Raw genomic sequence first — 19,162 nt, 5'->3', positions numbered from 1 at the left:
CTGTGGGATAGTGAGGAACCACTTTATGGAAAGGGGCTTAAGATGTAAAACCCTTAGGAACAAAAACGGATAACTAATGATCGATAGCAAAGACAAAGGGAAGAGATGGAAGGAATATCTGGAAGATTTGTACGAAGGAAGCAGCCTAAGAACAAATGCTATTGAAAACGAGAGGGAAGTGGATGCCGATGACATGGGAGCCCCAATTTTATGTTCAGAATTTGATGGGGCTGTAAGAGACCTTAGGATAAATAAAGCGTCAGGCATTGATGATATTCCCGCAGAGCTAATTAAAAATGCAGGAGAGAAGACGTTGAACCAGCTGTACAAAATCATTACTGAAATGTATTCTACAGGGGAGATACCAAAGGACTTCAAGAGGAACATTATAATCCCAATTCCTATGAAGAAAAGAGCTGAGAACTGCAAAGATTTTAGACCTGAGTACACATGCGTTGAAGATACTGCCAAGGATCATCTATAGAAGAATAGAACGAAGAACAGAAGAGTATCTGGATGAGGACCAATTAGGATTCAGAAAAAGCAGAGACACAAGGGAAGCAATATTGGCTCTTAGGCTGCTAATAGAGAAAAGAATGGAAAAGAACAAGCCAACATTTGTTGCATTCGTGGACTTAGAGAAGCCATTTGAAAACATGGAATGGAGCACAATGCTGGGAATTCATAAAAGAAATCGGAGTTCTTCACAATGACAGTAGAATCATCCACAGTTTATACTAAAGCCAAGTAGCTCTGATAAGATCAGTACCCAACTGTCAAGAAGCAATAAATAGGGAAGGAGTGAGACAAAAATGTGTGCTTCATCACCTGCTATTTTCAACATTTACATCAAGTAAGCCATAAATGAAATCAAAGAAAAGGCCTTGGGAGTGAATATCCATAGAGAAAAAGTTAGCATGCTATAGTTTGGCAATTACATAGCTGTCATAGCAGAGGCAGAGAAGGATTTGGATAATATTCTGGTCAATATGGGTAAGGTAATGGGTAAATATCAACAGAAAATAAGCACAAAGAAAATGAAGGTAATAGTTTGCAGCAGAAGAGAAGAAGTCAAGACTAGCATTAAAATAAGGAAGCAAACACTGGTGGAGGTGGATGAATTCTGTTATTTGGGAAGCAGGATCACTAGTGATGGGGGAAGCATGGAAGAAATTATCTGCAGAATAGCCCAAGCAAAGAGAGCATTCCACCAAAAGAGAGACCTGCTTACAGCGGGAAACTTAAATATGGAAGAAACCAAGGGGTGAGGCCTTTGAAATGTGGTGCTACAGAAGAATGATGAGGATCAAATGGATCGACCGAGTTAGTGATGAGGAAGTCCTAAGAAGAGTAGGAGAGTGGAGAAGCATCATGAACACCTTTATAATAAGACGGAACAACCTTATAGCCCACATATTGAGACATGATGGCCTGATGAAGACAATCGTCGAAGGACAAGTGGAAGGCAAGATAGGAAAAGGAAGACCATGAACAAAATATATGGAACAGGTAAAGAAGGATGTGAAAGAGGACAGACATATTTTTAGTTGTGAAAAGATAAGCTGTTAAGTGAATTGAGTGGAATATAGTGGCGACCCCATAGCGGCCCCCTTGGTTAATACATCGCGCCTATGCCATCTCAGACACCGAGTCACTATCTGCGGAGAAGAAGCATCTCATTGAAGTGCTGGTAAGGAATGGCTACAGCAGTAGCATGTTGAATAGAAGATTTGTGGAGCAGGAGAACAAAGACGCAGCCCCGAAAAGGACCTCTGAGGAAGAGAGCCGGCTGGAGCCAGAAGCATACGCCACAATTCCCTTTGTGGCGGGTACATCAGAAAAGATTGCCAGAATGCTCAGAAAGCACAACGTAATAACACATTTCAATTCCGTGACAAAGATATCAGACACGCTATCCGGAGCGAAGGACAAACTCCCAATGGACCTTTACGAGGGAATATATCGAGTGCCTTGTTCGTGTGGTAAATATTACATTGGCGAGACTTGCAGATCAATGAAAGTCCGATTGCAGGAACATCAAAGGGCTACTAAAAACAAGTAGCACCAACTCTCAGCCATATCTGAGCATTCTTGGAGTGAACCTGGACATAACATCCTCTTTGAAGACGCCAAGATAATAGCTAAAGAAAATAAATACTTCCCTCGCCTGATCAGAGAATTGAGATAGCGAAAATGCCAGCGAATTTCAACAGGGATCAAGGCTACAGCCTGCATATCGCATGGAAGAGGATTCTCCGACCACCAATAATGAGAGATGGACAACCGGCCAATGAGAGAGCAGCAGCGGATCAGCAGCCGCCGCCGCCTATATAAGGTGGAAAATTTTATGCCTATAAAAGGCGGAAAAATTTTCCAATTTCCTCACCTTCCACCTGAAGACACTGACTGCAATGTCAGCGAAACCGTTGTCACTAAAACAAAACAAATGCGCTGAAAACCCGAATAGAATGGAAAGATCATCTAATCAACGCCACAAAAATCTTCGAACCTACAGTATCAGGATTGTTGACCAGTGTTGGTGATGATGATGAAAGTTATGTTTTCTGATCTTACAGCACAAATAGATGATAATCTTAAAACATCTACGTACTTCACAAGGTAGTGGAAAAAAGTTTGGCTGGTTTGTTCTTATAATTCTCTTCCAGCTTCTGTTTCCCAATATTAATGTTAGTCTTGACTTCCTCTCTTCTGCTGCATCTTCATATCTTCGTTTTCTTTGAGTTTATTTTCAGCTCATTACCCCACCCATGTCAACCAGAATCTTTTTCAAATCCTTCTCTGCCTCTGCTATGGCAGCTATGTAATTGCCAAATTATAGCATGCTAACTTTTTCTCTATGGATATTCACTCCCAAGGCCTTTTCTTTGATTTCATTAATGGCTTTCTTGATGTAGATGTTGAAAATAACAGGCACAAAACATATTCTTGTCTCCATCGCATCCTAACTTTTGCTTCTTTACAGCTGGATCTAGATGTAATCGGTCATTGTGAAGCACATCAGTCTCTTTGATTATTCCAAGTATTGAATTCAAATCCATATTGTCAAATGCCTTCTCCAATTCCACAAACAATAAGCGTGGGCTTGATCATTTTCATTCACTTCTCAATGATCTGCCTTGTAGCCAACTTTTCTTTTTTTTCTGAAACCAAGTTCGTCCTCATCCCTCAAATCTCTCTCCCTGCTCTTAGTCAATATTAGCGTTCCCTCCTCTTACTCTATTTGTACCTCCAGGGGTTTAAAAAAATGTTTTGAGAAGAAGTTACCTGAAGATGCACTGGAACCTGTGCATGATGAAGTTGAGTAAGCTGGACGTTTACTTACTACCAAACTTCGTGTGGCCCCACTTATCTTACAGAATATCTTTTCGGAATATCCTCCAGTACTCTTGGAAAAGCTGAAAATGCCTAGTAATGCGAATAAGATTAAAAGTGCCCTCTGCTCAAAAAATTTAGGTCTAAGTGTTAAATTTGTGTAAATTTCTTTCTCATTTCAGGTAGATGAAAAGTTGGAAAAGTTGGTGTCTGAGAGATCAACCATGCAGACGACTTGTTTTGAGAATAGAGGCTTCAAAACATTCTTCTTCAATCCTGGGATTTATGATGATGAGAAAGGAGATTGAATGGAAATGTATTACTCTGTCGTTTGCATCATTTCTCATCAGGAGTTGAGTGTGCAAATACTGAACCAATCAATGTGATGCCCAACTTGCACAGTTTCTATTACTCGATTTTTTTATTCTAAAACCCTCCATCACATGATTTTAAATATTTTTTCTTTTATATTTATTTTCTATAAAGATATTTTTATCTGTTATGATAATAATAATAATCATGTATTGGATTACTTTACTGCTTTGGAATACTAGAAGAGATTCTTTTACAATTTTCTCTTCTTGGTATGTCATTTTGTGTGCAATATGTTTTAAAACGTACAGTGTTTGATAAATATATATTTTTGGATGATGGAAAACCTGTTGAAGAGTGAATTTTATATCTATTTGAGCCATGTCAGTGCATTTTGTTAAATTATGGTTGAAGCCATCATGATGAGAAAAATTTGAATACTCAACATTTCTTTCAAAATGCTCAAGTAATAACACGAATGGACGTATTGTTGGCATTAATTATTTTAACGCTCTCCATTAAACCAGATATGTTTTAAATTATATTAAAGCAGAAATTTTCAGGTATGGAACTCCAGTCTTAGTTGTTGCTCGAGATAGTTGAATATCACTTTCTGAAGTGTAGTAGCTTATTTTTTACTCCTGTTTTTGGTTTATTTCTCTTTATTCTTTATAAATACGGACAGGGGGTTAGTTAATGCTGGCCTTTGTGTGCACATTCCAAAATAACTGTTGCAAAATCATGTTTTCACTAGCTTCAGTACTACTCACCTGTATGCATTGTTGATGCTGTCAGTGGTCTTAGACAATTTGAAGCATTTATGTGTTTGCCATTGGCCTATGAATTGGCAGAAGCTACCATTCCTTCTCAGCCGTAGCGTAGCAATTTCGTTCAGGGGAGGGGAGAGGGGGGGTCCATAACCATGGAGGAAAATGTGTGAAAAACAGGGTACAAATGGCCAATTTATGGTTTTCAAACTAATTTTAACATTATTATAATGATCAAAAAAACTTCATTTGTTGAATAAATACTTCTGAAATTCATGATTTTTCAATATTTCGTTTTCTTATATGAAGGAAAATAATTTTTTTTTATTTTGGGGGGTCTGGACCTGGATCCCCCCCTGTCTACAGTCCAGCCGGCGAGAGTTGTCCGATGGCACTTTAAAAGGAGAAAGGGGCAGAGAACCCTGCACCAACATGGTTTGCAGCCAATCGCTGTCCCCCAAATGCACCTCACACCCTCGCCTAGTCATACAACGTTGTCACATGCATATGAAGCACTGAAACAAGCCTGAACCGCCAAAACAAGCCCTTTCTTCGAATCACCACTGAAACAAAGGATTCTTCCTTTGGATCCTTCACGCTCGTCGTCTATTCTGGCTCCTTTCTTCACAGAACCCTTGACATGTGACGTGGGCATTTCCCTTTCTTACCTGGCAACCTTGCCCCCTACCCCTTCTAGCTGTCAATGGACAACTCTCGGCGGTCGGACTGTATGCCACTGCTTCTCAGGAAGGTATTTCCTAAATTCAAGTTTCACATTTCCTCCTTATTGCTATGTGCTGATAAGGGAATGCCACCCCTTTGAATATGTAATATGTTCCAATTATTTGTGTGGATAGGGTTAGAGAATTTTCATTCAATATGCAATTGACAAAATTTAACATGGCAGTTTTGATTTGTAATGATGCCTCAACTCTTGAAAAAATTCCTCATTTTAAAATTAGGTTAACATATGATTTTCATATGTCGCTCATCCTTTTACCATGTTGTTCATAGTGATTTATTGTTTACAAACACTAATGCATTCCTGTAGTGATTGTGGGTGAATACCATTTCACTGACATTGCAATTAATTCTCCTTTAGGGATGAACTTCCAATGTGGCATGAATGGCCAGAAATTGAGTGTAATTGAAATCAGTCACGGTACTGTTAGGTTATCATACTGATTAACAAAGAGAAATTCTGAGCTCATCATCTCCATTCATATTTGATACTTCATTTCCTTCTGTCACTTGAATGCAGTGGTAATAGCTTTCTGGTACTTTAAGTATGTATGAATGTTTTGTGTGTTGAAGACCAAGTGTCTGTTGTTGGTGGTGAGTGGGTGGAAGTGTGCTCTGTGGGGAGAGACACCATCAATTGTGTCAAGGTGCAGTTGGTGCCAAAATGGAACCAACATTCCCCACTAAAAGACTTAAAAGAAATGTTGACTGCAATTTAGGTGGTGCTGCTGACATTTAGTATGTATGTGTTTGAATCCATTGTCAGGATGTTTGGGTTGGCAGGAAGTTGAATTGAGAAAGTTGGAAGTGCTGGAAGGATGATGATGTAGTCACTTTGAGGGTTCACTTGGTATACTCAAGACCAAAACATTTCCGGGGGATTGGAACCCTTTGTCCTCTCCTCCTGCTGCTCCATTGAATGCCTCGTGAGGAGGAGGTAATTTTCTGATCTCAGTTGTTGGTCATTTTTAATGGCTAGTTGGAATCAGGCCTAAAAGTGATACAAATTAATTAACAATTTAGGAATGAGAACAAGTTTTTAAAATGTGTAATGTTGTTAGATAAGAATCCTATCGGCTATTGTTGACCCCAAGGAAAAGTCATCAGGTATGTGACTTGTTTTTAATTTTCAGAGAAAGTAAGTGTGGTGGCAAATGTATATGTCAATCAAGCTGAGAGCAGCACTTCTATATTTTATTCTTCACTGATAAGATGCTGTTCGATGAATGTTCCTAATACAGTTTCATCTATATATAGTGGATTTGTAGTTCTTTCATTTGTCCACTCTGGGCTGTTTACAGAATTTCACTCTGCCAGGTTCACTTGATTTTCCAAGTTTTATACCTCTCCTATTATTGGGCATGTCTTTATGATGCAAGTTTTGTCACTCCTAATTAGGTTTTATAGCCATCATATATCTTGGATCTTTCATTTTGATTCATTCATGTTCTGCCTTTAACAGCGTGACTCAAAAACTTCTACATCAATTTCTATGTCATTACAGAAGACCCACACTTTACAATGGGTTGAACTTTCAATGGATTCTGAGCTGACTTAGCGCACTCTTTTAAGAGCATAGGAATATATGTACTGATTTTGTGTCCACTTACCGTATGTTTCAGTTGCATAATTATCTGCCTTAACGAGACCTTTTTGACATAGCAAAATTTACATGGACTGATGTTCTAAAAAGTGATTTCTCATTTGAAAATGATTCTGATTTAACATATCATGGAATTTGCTTTACTATTAGTCTTCCGCTGTGGATTAATATCATGAAGCGAAGGTATTGTCTCACAGCAGTGTCTTCATTTTGGTTCTCTGAATTTTGCCAGAGATATTCTTCGTTGAAATAAATGTGTAAGAGTATGGCTGCAGAAATAAATGACTAGGGAAAGAAAATGAGCTGGATTGTTGTGTTGCTACCATGCGTGGACCAAGTCCTTCCTAAGCCCCTTGTTAACCTGAAAATGTTTTTGTCGTTTTGTTGCTGTGGTATAATTACCCATAGCAAAAGTGAAGTGGGTACAGAGTTTGCACATCCTCTATTGCAGGCTTTTCCTGATGAGTTCTATCTTTCACAAGAACAATGAACCACCTTTGTACAGTGAAAGATAGGAAAAGTCTGAACTCCTCAGAAAAAGCCTGCAATAGAGGATGTGTAAACTCTGCACCCACTTCACTTTTGCTATGGTTCATTCTACCACAGCAATAAAACGACCATTTTCAGGATAACAAGGGGCTTAGGAAGGACTTGGTCCAAGCATGGTAGCAACACAAAAATCCGGCTCATTTTCTGGATGATTCTTTCCCCATTGACCATTTTGTCTTGCTGGATTCGAGTAATTCATTTGGGGAAATGGCTAAATCAATGTGCCTTTGGTAGATTTTGTTATTTTTCATGGCAAATTTCAGGGTGATGCGTATTTTCTTTGGGGGCAATTAATGTCTCTTTTATTTAAGCATGATGTTTGTAAATTGATGGAAATGTATCTCCCTCTCTATGAAAGGAGAATTACATATTACTTCTCTTGTTTGAAATCTCATGACTTTTTTTTACAACTTCTTTCGTGAAGAAATAATGCATTTAGTTAATTATTTTGTACACAAAATTATTGAATATTTTGTTTGTAATTCATACTGTAACTAAGGGTAAATTTCATGCATGTGTGATGAAGATCGCAAGCGTATGCTCAATAGATGAACTATGGAGATTAAAGTTTATGCAAATTTATAAAATTTAATAAAGATATATATTTTCATCTCTGTTGTTTCATTGGATTTATTATCAACCAAGTATTGCCAAATATGGAAGCTATAAAAAGTGTGTGTTGAAAGGCTATCATGCATTGCAGTGTTTTGCATGTACAATTATGAAGAAAGGGTAGGAGGGTGGGATCAATGCTGTGATTGTCCTAGTAAGTCTAATGTGTCATTTATTGATTTTTTTCACCAAACATACTGTAATTTTAATAATTTTTAGCAAAGGTCATTTTTTTGGGTGCCAATTAAGGTGGTCCTTGGCATTGTTATACGTATAGCCCAGCATCCTACTCTTCTGATGCATTGCCCACTCCCTCTGGCTTTTTGTGCTATGTATAGTATCCACTGTAGTCTATTACTTAAGTACATTATCTACTCCAGCTCTGCATTGCAGCTAGACTAGAAGAAGTCAAGACTAGCATATCGCTCAGCTATGCTAGTCTTGACTTCTGTGCACACTAATACATACCTACATTTTCTTTGTGCTTATTTTCATTTGAGATTTACCCATTACCTTACCCATATTGACCAGAATGTTATCCAAATCCTTCTCTGCCTCTGCTATGACAGCTATGTAATTGCCAAACTATAGCATGCTAACTTTTTCTCCATGGATATTCACTCCCAAGGCCTTTTCTTTGATTTCATTTATGGCTTTCTTGATGTAGATGATGAAAGTAACAGGTGATGAAGCACACATTTTTGTCTCACTCCTTCCACATTTCTTGCTTCTTGACAGTTGGGTACTGATCGTATCAGAGCTACTTGGCTTTAGTATAAACTGTGGATGATTCTACTGTCATTGTGAAGAACTCCGATTTCTTTTATGAATTCCCAGCATTGTGCTCCATTCCATGTTTTCAAATTTCTTCTCTAAGTCCACGAACGCAACGAACGTTGGCTTGTTCTTTTCCATTCTCTTCTCTATTAGCCGCATAAGAGCCATTATTGTTTCCCTTGCACCTTTGCTTTTTCTGAATCGGAATTGGTCTTCATCCAAGTACTCTTTGTTCTATTCTTCTAATAATGATCTTTGGCACAATGGCCAAGATGTGCTGTGTGGGGGAATGGCTTCCTCGACTGTATATGGGGATATGATGCTCAATACAGTTAAAAGTTTAAAACTGGCGCTCGAGGTATAAACGACGAACATGCCACGGCGACGTACCAGGAAGGAAACAGCTGCAAACAGCAAAAGGCGCGAAGGGAAACGCATTTCTCACTTCACGCGTTTCTCGCTTCACGTGTCATTTCGTTTAAAGCCGGCGTTTCTTTGGTGTAGGCGGGAGAGAATGTACCTATCAAGATCATTATAATATTGTTTTACTCTAAAGGTTTCATAATATACTTCTGACTGACTATCTCATACAATCACAATGGATGATATGCCTATGGGTTTTAAGGAAGTCATTCCAGATCAGACGTATCCGTCCAAATGGAAAGAGTTTATAATTAATGCAGGTATTGTAAAAGTTAAAAGATATGGAAATGGTTGTTTGCCGTATTGAATAAATAAACACTGTTTTTACTGAGAGATTTATTTTTAGGTGGTACTCAGAGCACACTTCAAGATATCAAGGTGCCTGAGAGGGCAGGAGGTTTTAGTTACAAGGACTCTTCGAAGCACTACACAAGGAATCGCTTCATTTATTGGTAATATTAAAATATTTACTCAAATGTGCTAGTAATTCTGTATTTTGCGTGTAGTTATCATTCTTCTTGGACTTCGTGATCCGTTTATTTACCATTTCATTCCCTTGAGATAGATTATTTTTTTTGTGTAATGCATGCGCAGTCAACACAACAATTATGGCCACAATGTGGCCATACTGTGGCAAGGCATTATGGCCATAATGGGTTGCCATTATGGCACCATAATGGTTTTGACCCCCGGCCACAGTGTGGCTAGCCATAATGTGGCTTTAGTGTGGATAGCCACACTATGGCCACATTTTGGCTAGCCACAATGCTCCACCACTAATATATTAATATTTATACATATAATAATTATTTTTTACTAGTATTATTATGCCTCCTTCAATCCTAGCTATGCCCATCAATGTAAAAATAATGATTTTTTGGAAAATTAGATGCGAACCAAAAATTTTAATTTACCATCAATTTAAATAATAAATACGATAAAATGCCCTCTGGTTGGCACCCCATACCCCAAGTAGCACTTTGCGATATAGAGTATCAGAAAGGTAAATGCAAATAAAAGTTCCTACTTAGTAAATGATGTTTGTAAGTACTTTATTATTGCAGTAAATTCACCGTAAATAACATAATATAACCATTAATGATCGCCTAGGTTAGCCACTAAAAAAACATAACAACATTGCAGATAAGCTAGTATTACAATATTGCCTTGGATTTGAGACAATAACATGTTACACATCCACCTCAAGTTATTTTAGCTAGGCTTATGGACCAATCTGTAACAGGTAAAATCACATATTTAGTCATTACAACATTTACGGTAGTCTATCTAATCATCTCCACATTTCAACATCACAGTACTCACGGAAAGACGCCAAAATAGATTAAATCAATAAATAATGTGGAAGCCTTTTCTCTTGAAATAAATACATATTATTCTTTCTTTAACACAATTTCTTTATATCAATGAAATCAGCCAACTCTCATTTTGATAACTCATCAACAAGTCTGCATCTATAGCAACCGTAAACAAACTTTATCATCTGTGGCAGTTGTGGCTTTCCAAAGTGTGGCCATAGTTGCATATGTGTTTGGCAAGCCACACTATGGCTTGCCACAAAGCAACCACAGTCTGGCCATAGTATGGCAAGCTGTGGCTAGCCATAGCCATAGTTGCCACAGGTAAACCACAGTTCAGCCACACTGTGGCCATAATTGTTGTGTTGACTGGGTGGCTACTTATGTTAATAATTACTCCAATGTTGTGTATGGTAAATAAGAGAGATCAATGAGTAACCATTGCATTCCTATCATAAGAGTGCAAGCGGTAGTTCCTTGATTCGGGTAGCTTTTATGCATTCCCATTTGTCATTTGGGGGCTTTCCACCGTTACGTACGGGACATTTGTACTAAATTTTACAACTTTAAAATATTATTTCTGCTGCTAATATCTTTTGTATTTCATTGAAACGGCTATAAATTGTTAGGTGTAGGCCTGAACTATTTTTCGAGCTATAGCTTTGGCTTTAACGCTTTGTTTTATCTGTTGCAAGAAAAAATAAGTGCCTGTTACGTATGGGACAAGCTGGGTCAACCACTTATTTGGCACATGTTATGAAAAATTATATTTCAGCTCAATTAGAATTTTCATAATGCTGTGATATTTTTTTTCATATACCTTAAAAAGGATGCTTCAGGTACATATGATTAACTTTGTCAACTAAAATTTTTAAACTAAGTTACAATTTTTTTACCTTTTGTTACATATGGGACATTGTACATTTGGGGTTAAAAGTTATTGAAATCAGGCAGAGTTAACATGGTCAAAAATACATTTATCAGAAAAGGTTGTGAAGCCAATTACAATAGAAGAAGATAATATGTTTATAAGCATTATTCTCCTGATAAATTAACTTGTCTTAGCTTAGCTTAATTATAGTACATTTAAGGTATAAAAATATTATAAAACTACTAAAATCATGTCACCATGGTATTAAATAAAAAAGACAACAGGAAAGGTACCAGAGTTCATATTTTAAGGTCTTTAAGGTTAAATTTACATTGTCTTTTGTTGTTCATCACTGTAGGAGGAGAAATAACTTTAATGGCCTCTGTCTGTTTATTGTATAAAATACAATAGGGCAGCATTGACCATTTATAATGCCCTGGAGGACCGGTGGGTACCATCAGGGGTGCAGCTAGGAATTAAGGCTAAAGGGGGTTTTAGGCACAACTAATACAGGGGATCTGGGGGGTATGGAATACCTGCTAAAGCAATTAGGAGGTGCAGGGGCCCTCACCCAGAAAATTTTTAAGATAAATGGTTCAAAATGGGGAGTTTTACAGCTTTCTGGGGGATATTTTATTAATCCTTACACTTTTCTATAAGTAATATTAATCCCATTAACTAAATTAGATTAGGGGGGGGACGTTTATCCCCAAAACGTCTCCCCCCCTTGCTGTGCCACTGGGTACCATGACTGCAACTTACAGTTGCTTCTTTGAACCAATTTCTGAAATTCTGTTTCCTCTAAATAAATTGCCATTATATTGCTCTAGAACCCACTGACCTCTAAATTCTGTCTTTACTTCAACAAATAGTTCTAAATTGAAGTTGATATCTTTAACATGTTTCTATCCTGAAAAACTTTCATTCGGGTTGCATATCATGTGAAAGCTAAGGATATCTGGTGCTCCTTCAACTTTGTCCCAAGGCTTCACTTCGATTATGGTATCATTTATATAATCTTCTCCAGCATAATATACCTTGAACAAACAAATATTGAACGACAATACGATACAACTTGTCTTTGAACAAACTTCTGGAGAGACTGCTGCAAAATCCTTGGCAGATTGAATAGAGCATCATTATCAGAAAATTTTGGCATAATGCGTATGACAATGGAGTCAATGATCGCATAATAGAAGATCTAAAAATGTGATTGTTTTTGGGTAAGAGTGGGCAAGACTAGCAAAACCACAACTAGGACCTCGTCTCCCAAATAATTTCTGTTGCCAATCATTATGTTCTGTTGATGTGGCTGTATTGCACCATTTTTATCAAGGCACTTGTTTTCATACCTTATTGGAATTCGAGATGTGGTGCTCCATGGCATTTGTCTTTTGGGCTTCTTATAGTTTTACTTTTTCTCCATCATGAACTGCAATTGTCACTCTTGTGTTTACATTGTTCTTTTATTATCTCAGGCGAATCACAGGGGATGTTTTGGAACTTGTGGAACAAAGTTTGGAAATCAATCTCACTGGTAACCATGTTCGCTACAAGTTCCAAGACACGGCTGTTCTTGAAGGGCTTGGCATTCACGAAGCTGGTGGGGGGACCAGCGTGGTGCTACTGGTGGCCACCGTGTCCAGCGTCCATCGCCTCACTTTCCCTCACCCCGATCTCATACACAAAAAGGTACGTGAATACAGTCTGCATTCATGTCCCCTCTTTCTCTAATGTTGGTATCCATGAATTCTTCATGATATGTACACAAGTGGCTAGTGGTGGGTTACTTGGTTCATTTTGTTGAAGCGTTCAATTTGATCCTGTTCATTGAAAAGAAAAGTTCAAAATATCTGTTCCTGGCGAACAGTCAGGGTCATACTGGTAGAGAATACTGTTTATCGGGCGTTTAGAATACATGAAAGCTGGTATCATATGGTTTGTGCAGTTTGTTATAGTAATTAAGAGCAAACTCTGTCCCAGGCCTTTACTTGGTTATCAGTGTGCCAAAAAATATATGCTGTCTTCTTGTAGAATAAGCCAGAATGAATATGTATTTATCAACCCAGTATCTAATGTTATTCAAGTATTTAGTGCCAGAAAATTTTTAAAGTCATCCTCTTATGAACAAATTGACCGACCCATGAATTGACTGCGAACCTGAACCATCGCATACTGTTCATCAAAGGCAAATGTTCAAATGAACATGTAATCAAAATGAACGCGAGGTCCCAAATGAATGGCCAGAGGAAGCAAACGGCCCCTCGAAGTAAAGTGAGTGCTCTGGGGAAACGAAGGCCCTCAGAAAAATGAACACCCGTTCAATTTAGGGCGTTCAAACCGTTGACCAGCTAAACTGTTTGTTTATGTGGATGGAGGGGAATGGGAGATATAAGGAAGGGGAGAGGTTGCCTATGATGAACTTGGATAGTCTGTATCGTAACCGCCATCTGTTGTAACCCCAATGCACTTGCTGGAGTAAGCGGCAGTTCAAAATACCTCTTGGTGAGCATTCCTACAGGACCAAATACATCGTGCATTTGCAGTGCAGAAATGAACAGTGAACAGGAGGTTTTAGAAAACTGTGCATTTTCGAACGTGTTCATTTCAGTGAACAGTTGGTTTTGAGGCATCGTGAGTTGAAACTTCCGTGCAATATCGCTTTGACACACTCCATTTTTAAAGCAATTGACCTCTTTCAATTTCTCTTCTAGATTTATGGTTTTTCTTGATAACTTCTTGATTTTTCTACCCTCATTTCCTATTTTTTGCCATTGCCACGCCTCGGTAGCTTAACTGGCTAAAGCACTCGGCCGGAAATCGAGGGATCCGGGTTCGAATCCCGGTCAAGGCGAATGATTTTTTCTCTGTGGATTTTTCGCATCTGCATTATCATTAGAGCTGTCATTTCAATGATTTTGGTGTGAATGGATTCTGTGAAATGCTATTTCTAATGTGCATTGTTATTGAATGAGCATTTCAATCCATTGTGGCAACAGTTTTGTGGAAGCTCTTGGGTAATAGTTTATTGTGCTGCATTTCTGTCGTAAATGTATTACGTGGAGGAGAAATTCAATGTTGCTGCTACATGATGAATTCATATTTAATGTGCCAGGATCATCTGTCATCACATCACCCTGAAATGAGCGTGCCTTCTATATTTGCTGAAGCATCTCAGTCTGCGGCTCGTGATCCTGCCACCTTCCATGTGATTAACAACGCCTCTACAAGTAAGTTCTTTGTCATGTTTCTTTGATTGTCGTTTTTGGTAGTACATATTCATATGTTCAGTCAATGGAGTGGAACAGTATTTGGTTGTGTAAATAATTAATTGAGATTTTGTTATATTTGAATGTCACCTAGTCCTGTAACACCAGTACACATCGATTATGGCTATGCTTATTTGAGTTTTCCACTGTTCCAAGGGTTCCATGAATTGTAGTGACATTACATTCTTGTTTTGATGATCAAAAAAGACACCACCAAAGAAACGTCTGTAGCCCTTGTTATGAAAGACAGCCCAAATTGGTTTCACCTCTTGCATTTGAGGTGATCTAAATTGGTAATGCTGACCAAACTCCAATGTACTTCGAGATGCCGTCAGAAACAAGTGTAAATGAAATTGGCCAGAAGTATGTTCACTTGCGAAGTGGTGGTTATGAAAACCAGCATTGTACAGTGATGTTGACAAGAACGACAGATGGTGAAAAACTCCCACCCCATGTTATCTTTCAATGAAAATCTCTTCCAAAGAAGTGAACTTTCCTTTCTGTTTAATAGTGAGAATGTAATAAATCGCTTGGTGGGACCATAACTTAGTCTTGCCTGGCAAGCCGGGTTACAGACGGTATGGCCACATGAGAACATATGTGATTAGAAAAACAAAAAACAGTGCTACCAACCCTTAGAAGTGTGTCCTTGGTTACGACATCTTTCAGATTTACAACACAACATCACCCCGTAACCAAAACACACTTTTCAGCCAAAAGAAAAAACAATGTTCATATGATAATATTTTGTGCTACATTCAACCCTTGCCTAAATTTTGCAACCTTAAATGCACTTGAAGGCTTCGTGAAAATATCGGCTATCATTTCTTCAGTTTGGATGTACCTAAGTTCAACCTTTTTACATTCTACAGCCTCTCTTGCAAAATGATAACGTACATCAATATGTTTAGTTCTTTGGCTTACCCTTTTATTCATCACAAGTTTCTGAGCAGACTGGTTATCATTAAAGATAATGTGTATTCATCTTTCCAATTAATTCATGCAGAAAATTAGTTAAGTACATATGTACATCTTTGGTACCTTCAGAGAGAGCTAAGTATTCTGCTTCAGTACTGGAAATAGGTAAATAGCTACAGTCTTGCTTTCTGCTTTCCCATGATACAACACTTTCATTTAACATAAATACAAACCCTGTATATGATTTTCGATCTTCAATATCATTAGCATGAGATGCATCTACATAACCATACATATTTAGCATTGATTGATTACCTCTTTTTAAAAACAAATCGTAATCATAAGTTCCCTTTAAATAGTGCAACACTCTTATTGCCCCTTTTACGTGTTCATCACTATACAGTGAACTCTTGATTTTACGAAGTCAGTGGGACCGGAAAATCGGCACTTCGTAAAATCGAGTTTCGTAAATTCAAACCTTTTTCATAAGTCACGAAAAAAATGTACGCTTTTGTTTCTTCCGCCGTTTTTTGTCTTTCGTGGTCTTATTTAAATGTTTTCGGTGGTTATTCTAGGTATAATTCATAGAAAAGGCTTTTTGTTATCGATTTATGATGTGAAAAATCGTTAAATAATTATACCACCATAAAATTACCATTTCTTGTTCATACTTCAACATCAACGATCGCTTAAGAAATTCCCGACCAGTTTTGAAAACGTAATCAAATAATGAATTGCTAAGTTTATTATAAGAATTTAATGTTAAAAATTTGTGGTTAGGAGCGAATAACAACTATTAAGTTCGCGGAAGATAGATATTTGTTTCCAGCACCCACGGAATGCTAGCGGCAGCCGGCCTAACCGCCATTTATGTCGCCCTCTATCGCTCAGTGGCGAGAGAAAAAAGAAAAACGAGGGCCTCCACCCGTTTCCTAAATAACCTTCGTAAGTTAATATTTCGAGTTACTCTGTATATTCAATTGAATGTGCTATCTTTTCCATTGGTTATTTTTGTTGAGATTCAGTTACGATTCTAAATTTCGTAGGATATGATTATCTTCTGGCGAATATTTGAAGTAAATTCTGTTTGAGCTCTCCGTCCGGATACTGTGCTCCATCATCTTCGCAGACGTTGCTACGAAAGACTTCATTCTTCATACCGGGTGTGAAGTGCTATATTCATATAGTATTTCTCTCTCTTCTTTTATGCCGACAGGAGCAAGGTTCCAACCGGAAAACGACTGGAGAAACATTATTGGAGAAATAAAGAGGGAAACGTTATTATCCGCATTGATTGTTTTTCTACAAGAGATGTTTCATAATTTCTCAACGTGTGTGAAGTATTGGTTCACTTGCGTGAATTCCCAAATATGACACGCAAAAACCTGTACATTCACCTCATTTACTTTTCGTGTCCCTTTCTCCTCCGTATTGAAAGTTATGCAAAGAATCATTGACGTAGAGAAAAGATTTTCTTAGCTTTAGCACTAAAAATAGTCGCGCAATAATCGTAAATAAATATAGTGAGGAAAGAGCAAAGAAAATAATTTCAATTGAAACGTCAGCAGAGAAGAAGAGAGGGAATTATAAGCGCGGCACCATTTCCCTGATAGTGGAAGATACTTCCCTCTCTCCAATTAATAACTTACCCACGTTGCAGGTAAAGATGAATCATGCCCTTCTCCACAATCGGGGAACGTTCCCAGTGGGTGGGGTGAATAAGAGTGGGATGGGGATTGCCTGAGGAAAGAAGTGTGGTCAGCACAAAGGAGTGGTGAATAGTGGTGAAGGGGGCAGGAGAAAGAAGGGTGGGGAAATGGCCTTCAGCTCTGCCTCAGTCTACGTTTGGGGGCCGTATTTTTTGCGACGCCCTCGACCTCTGTCACCTTAGTGGGGAGGGAGTGAATGGGAAATGCTGGGGAAGGAGGGGTTTGGGATGCGTAAGATGGGTGTCAGCAAGATCAGCAGAAGGTCGCGGGAGGAAGTAAACAAAGACTTTGGAAAGAAAGATCTCTCGGCATGGGAAAACGGGGAGACACGCGAGAAGAAAGTTTACGGTTAGAAGTGCGTCTTCATTACGAGTAGACTGAAAAATAAGTTGGTGGTTAATAGAGCCAAATACTTGATATTTAAGTTGTTTATTCAGGAAGGCTATTTTATTCACGAAAAGATACTACTAAAATATCAATTATTTTTTTCCTTTTTGCCCTTCTCCATCGCCGCTTCCACCATGGTTTCTCACTTGCATAAATGGGAATGAAATTGGGGACCTAACTCGTAAGCCAGATCAATATATCTTAATGTTTTGAGGGCAGCGGGTACTTCTTTTTTATTTGGTGAAATTACTTCACTTTCATCTTCGTCGTCACTGCTATTATGACTAGTCCCGGCCGCTGCTTCTTCCGGCGCATGTACCGGCGTCCCATTGTCGCAAGCCCGGAGATCATCGTCAAGGGCAATATAATCGTTTGATGTTGCGCGCTGTGCTCTTCCTGCTTTTTCCAAGAATTTTTCAAAATCATCTTTTAAGCCTCTAATCTCCTCCGCGATTTTATGCGCTGCTGCTTCCTGAATGTATAACGTAACGAATCAACCATAGCCGTGATACTATAGCAGTAGAATTACTAGTAGGCTAGTTGTATCAATTACCAACCTCCAAAACTTCCTCATGATGCGCTATGAAAGGGAATCTGGCCGATTTCCAGCAATTTGCGATTGTACTGGAGGAAATAAAGTACGTCTTTGAACCGTGTTGCTGCGATGAAAAATGACAATTTTATTAACTTGGCCATTTTAGCAAAGTTAACAAAGTCGTTATTCCTCATCGCCGAAACACGGTTCAGAGACGTACTTGAATGCCTGATAGGCAGGAGTGCGATGCAAACAATTATTTTTGATGATGGCATTGATTGATAGATTTTCAAAATGCAGTCAGAGCGGTCACTTTTGGGGAGAAAAGGCCCCACGCTCGGAGGGTCGAAGAGAGGGGGCAGCGAGGGTGAGCTCGTCGAGGAAAGGGTCCCGAATTAGGGACCCTTCGTAGTGCTTCGGCGAAAAGTAGTCGAGTAGTCTTCGAAGTACGTTCACAGCAGCCTGCCTTGCGAACGTACCAGGTACGTTCACAGCAGTGCAAAGGGTTAATTAGGAGTGTACGAAATACCCCGCTCGACCTTCCTGACATGTTAAACTACGAAGTATTGTCGATGCGATGTTTACGAATAGGCACGTAAATAGGGGCATTATATCAGTCGCGATATTTTAATTAAGTCCTACTTCCCCTAAATTCCCGACGTGAGGTTTTAGGCGAACCCTTTCTCTCCAAAGTTGCACTATCATTTACGATTTCACACTTTTGATGAACCACAGTTGGAAGCGCTGATTTTTTTAGCTACTTACGCCGGCGTAACTAGTTTTTTTGACAAATATTTCGCCATAGTTCGTATAAACGAATGCCTTTTGCTCCTGGGGACCGATCCAAGGTTCGTAAATTCGAAACATTTGGTATAATCGAAACTTCGTATAATCGAATAGCACCATGTATTTACCATAGGCTTTTCGCCGGGACCGCACTGTCACTTCGTATAATCGAAAACTTCGTAAAATCCTGCTTCGTATAATCGAGAGTTTAATGTAACATGTATTATATTGGGATAATACATAAACAGCGTGAG

General features: G+C 38.6%; 2 protein-coding genes across 4 annotated transcripts in view; both read left to right on the top strand.

The window, feature by feature from the left end:
- Positions 1-4,578, top strand: part of LOC124158427 (caspase Dronc) — a 41,559-nt gene extending 36,981 nt beyond the window's left edge. For both annotated transcript variants that reach the window (XM_046533507.1, XM_046533509.1), the window contains exon 9: positions 3,516-4,578. In XM_046533507.1, the coding sequence (XP_046389463.1) occupies positions 3,516-3,641 (126 nt within the window). In that variant the 3' untranslated portion in view covers positions 3,642-4,578. The remainder of the gene's footprint in view (positions 1-3,515) is intronic.
- Positions 4,579-9,111: 4,533 nt separating this feature from the next.
- The window catches only part of LOC124158421 (nuclear pore complex protein Nup160 homolog), a 213,792-nt gene continuing 203,741 nt past the window's right edge, over positions 9,112-19,162 (top strand). For both annotated transcript variants that reach the window (XM_046533501.1, XM_046533500.1), the window contains exons 1-4: positions 9,112-9,377; positions 9,464-9,569; positions 12,783-12,996; positions 14,420-14,534. In XM_046533501.1, coding sequence (XP_046389457.1) covers positions 9,293-9,377; positions 9,464-9,569; positions 12,783-12,996; positions 14,420-14,534 — 520 coding nt within the window. In that variant the 5' untranslated portion in view covers positions 9,112-9,292. The remainder of the gene's footprint in view (positions 9,378-9,463; positions 9,570-12,782; positions 12,997-14,419; positions 14,535-19,162) is intronic.

This window comes from Ischnura elegans, chromosome 5 (assembly GCF_921293095.1).
Source record: "Ischnura elegans chromosome 5, ioIscEleg1.1, whole genome shotgun sequence".
In the NCBI taxonomy this organism is placed as follows: domain Eukaryota; kingdom Metazoa; phylum Arthropoda; class Insecta; order Odonata; family Coenagrionidae; genus Ischnura; species Ischnura elegans.
This window is presented reverse-complemented; position numbering and strand designations above follow the sequence as displayed.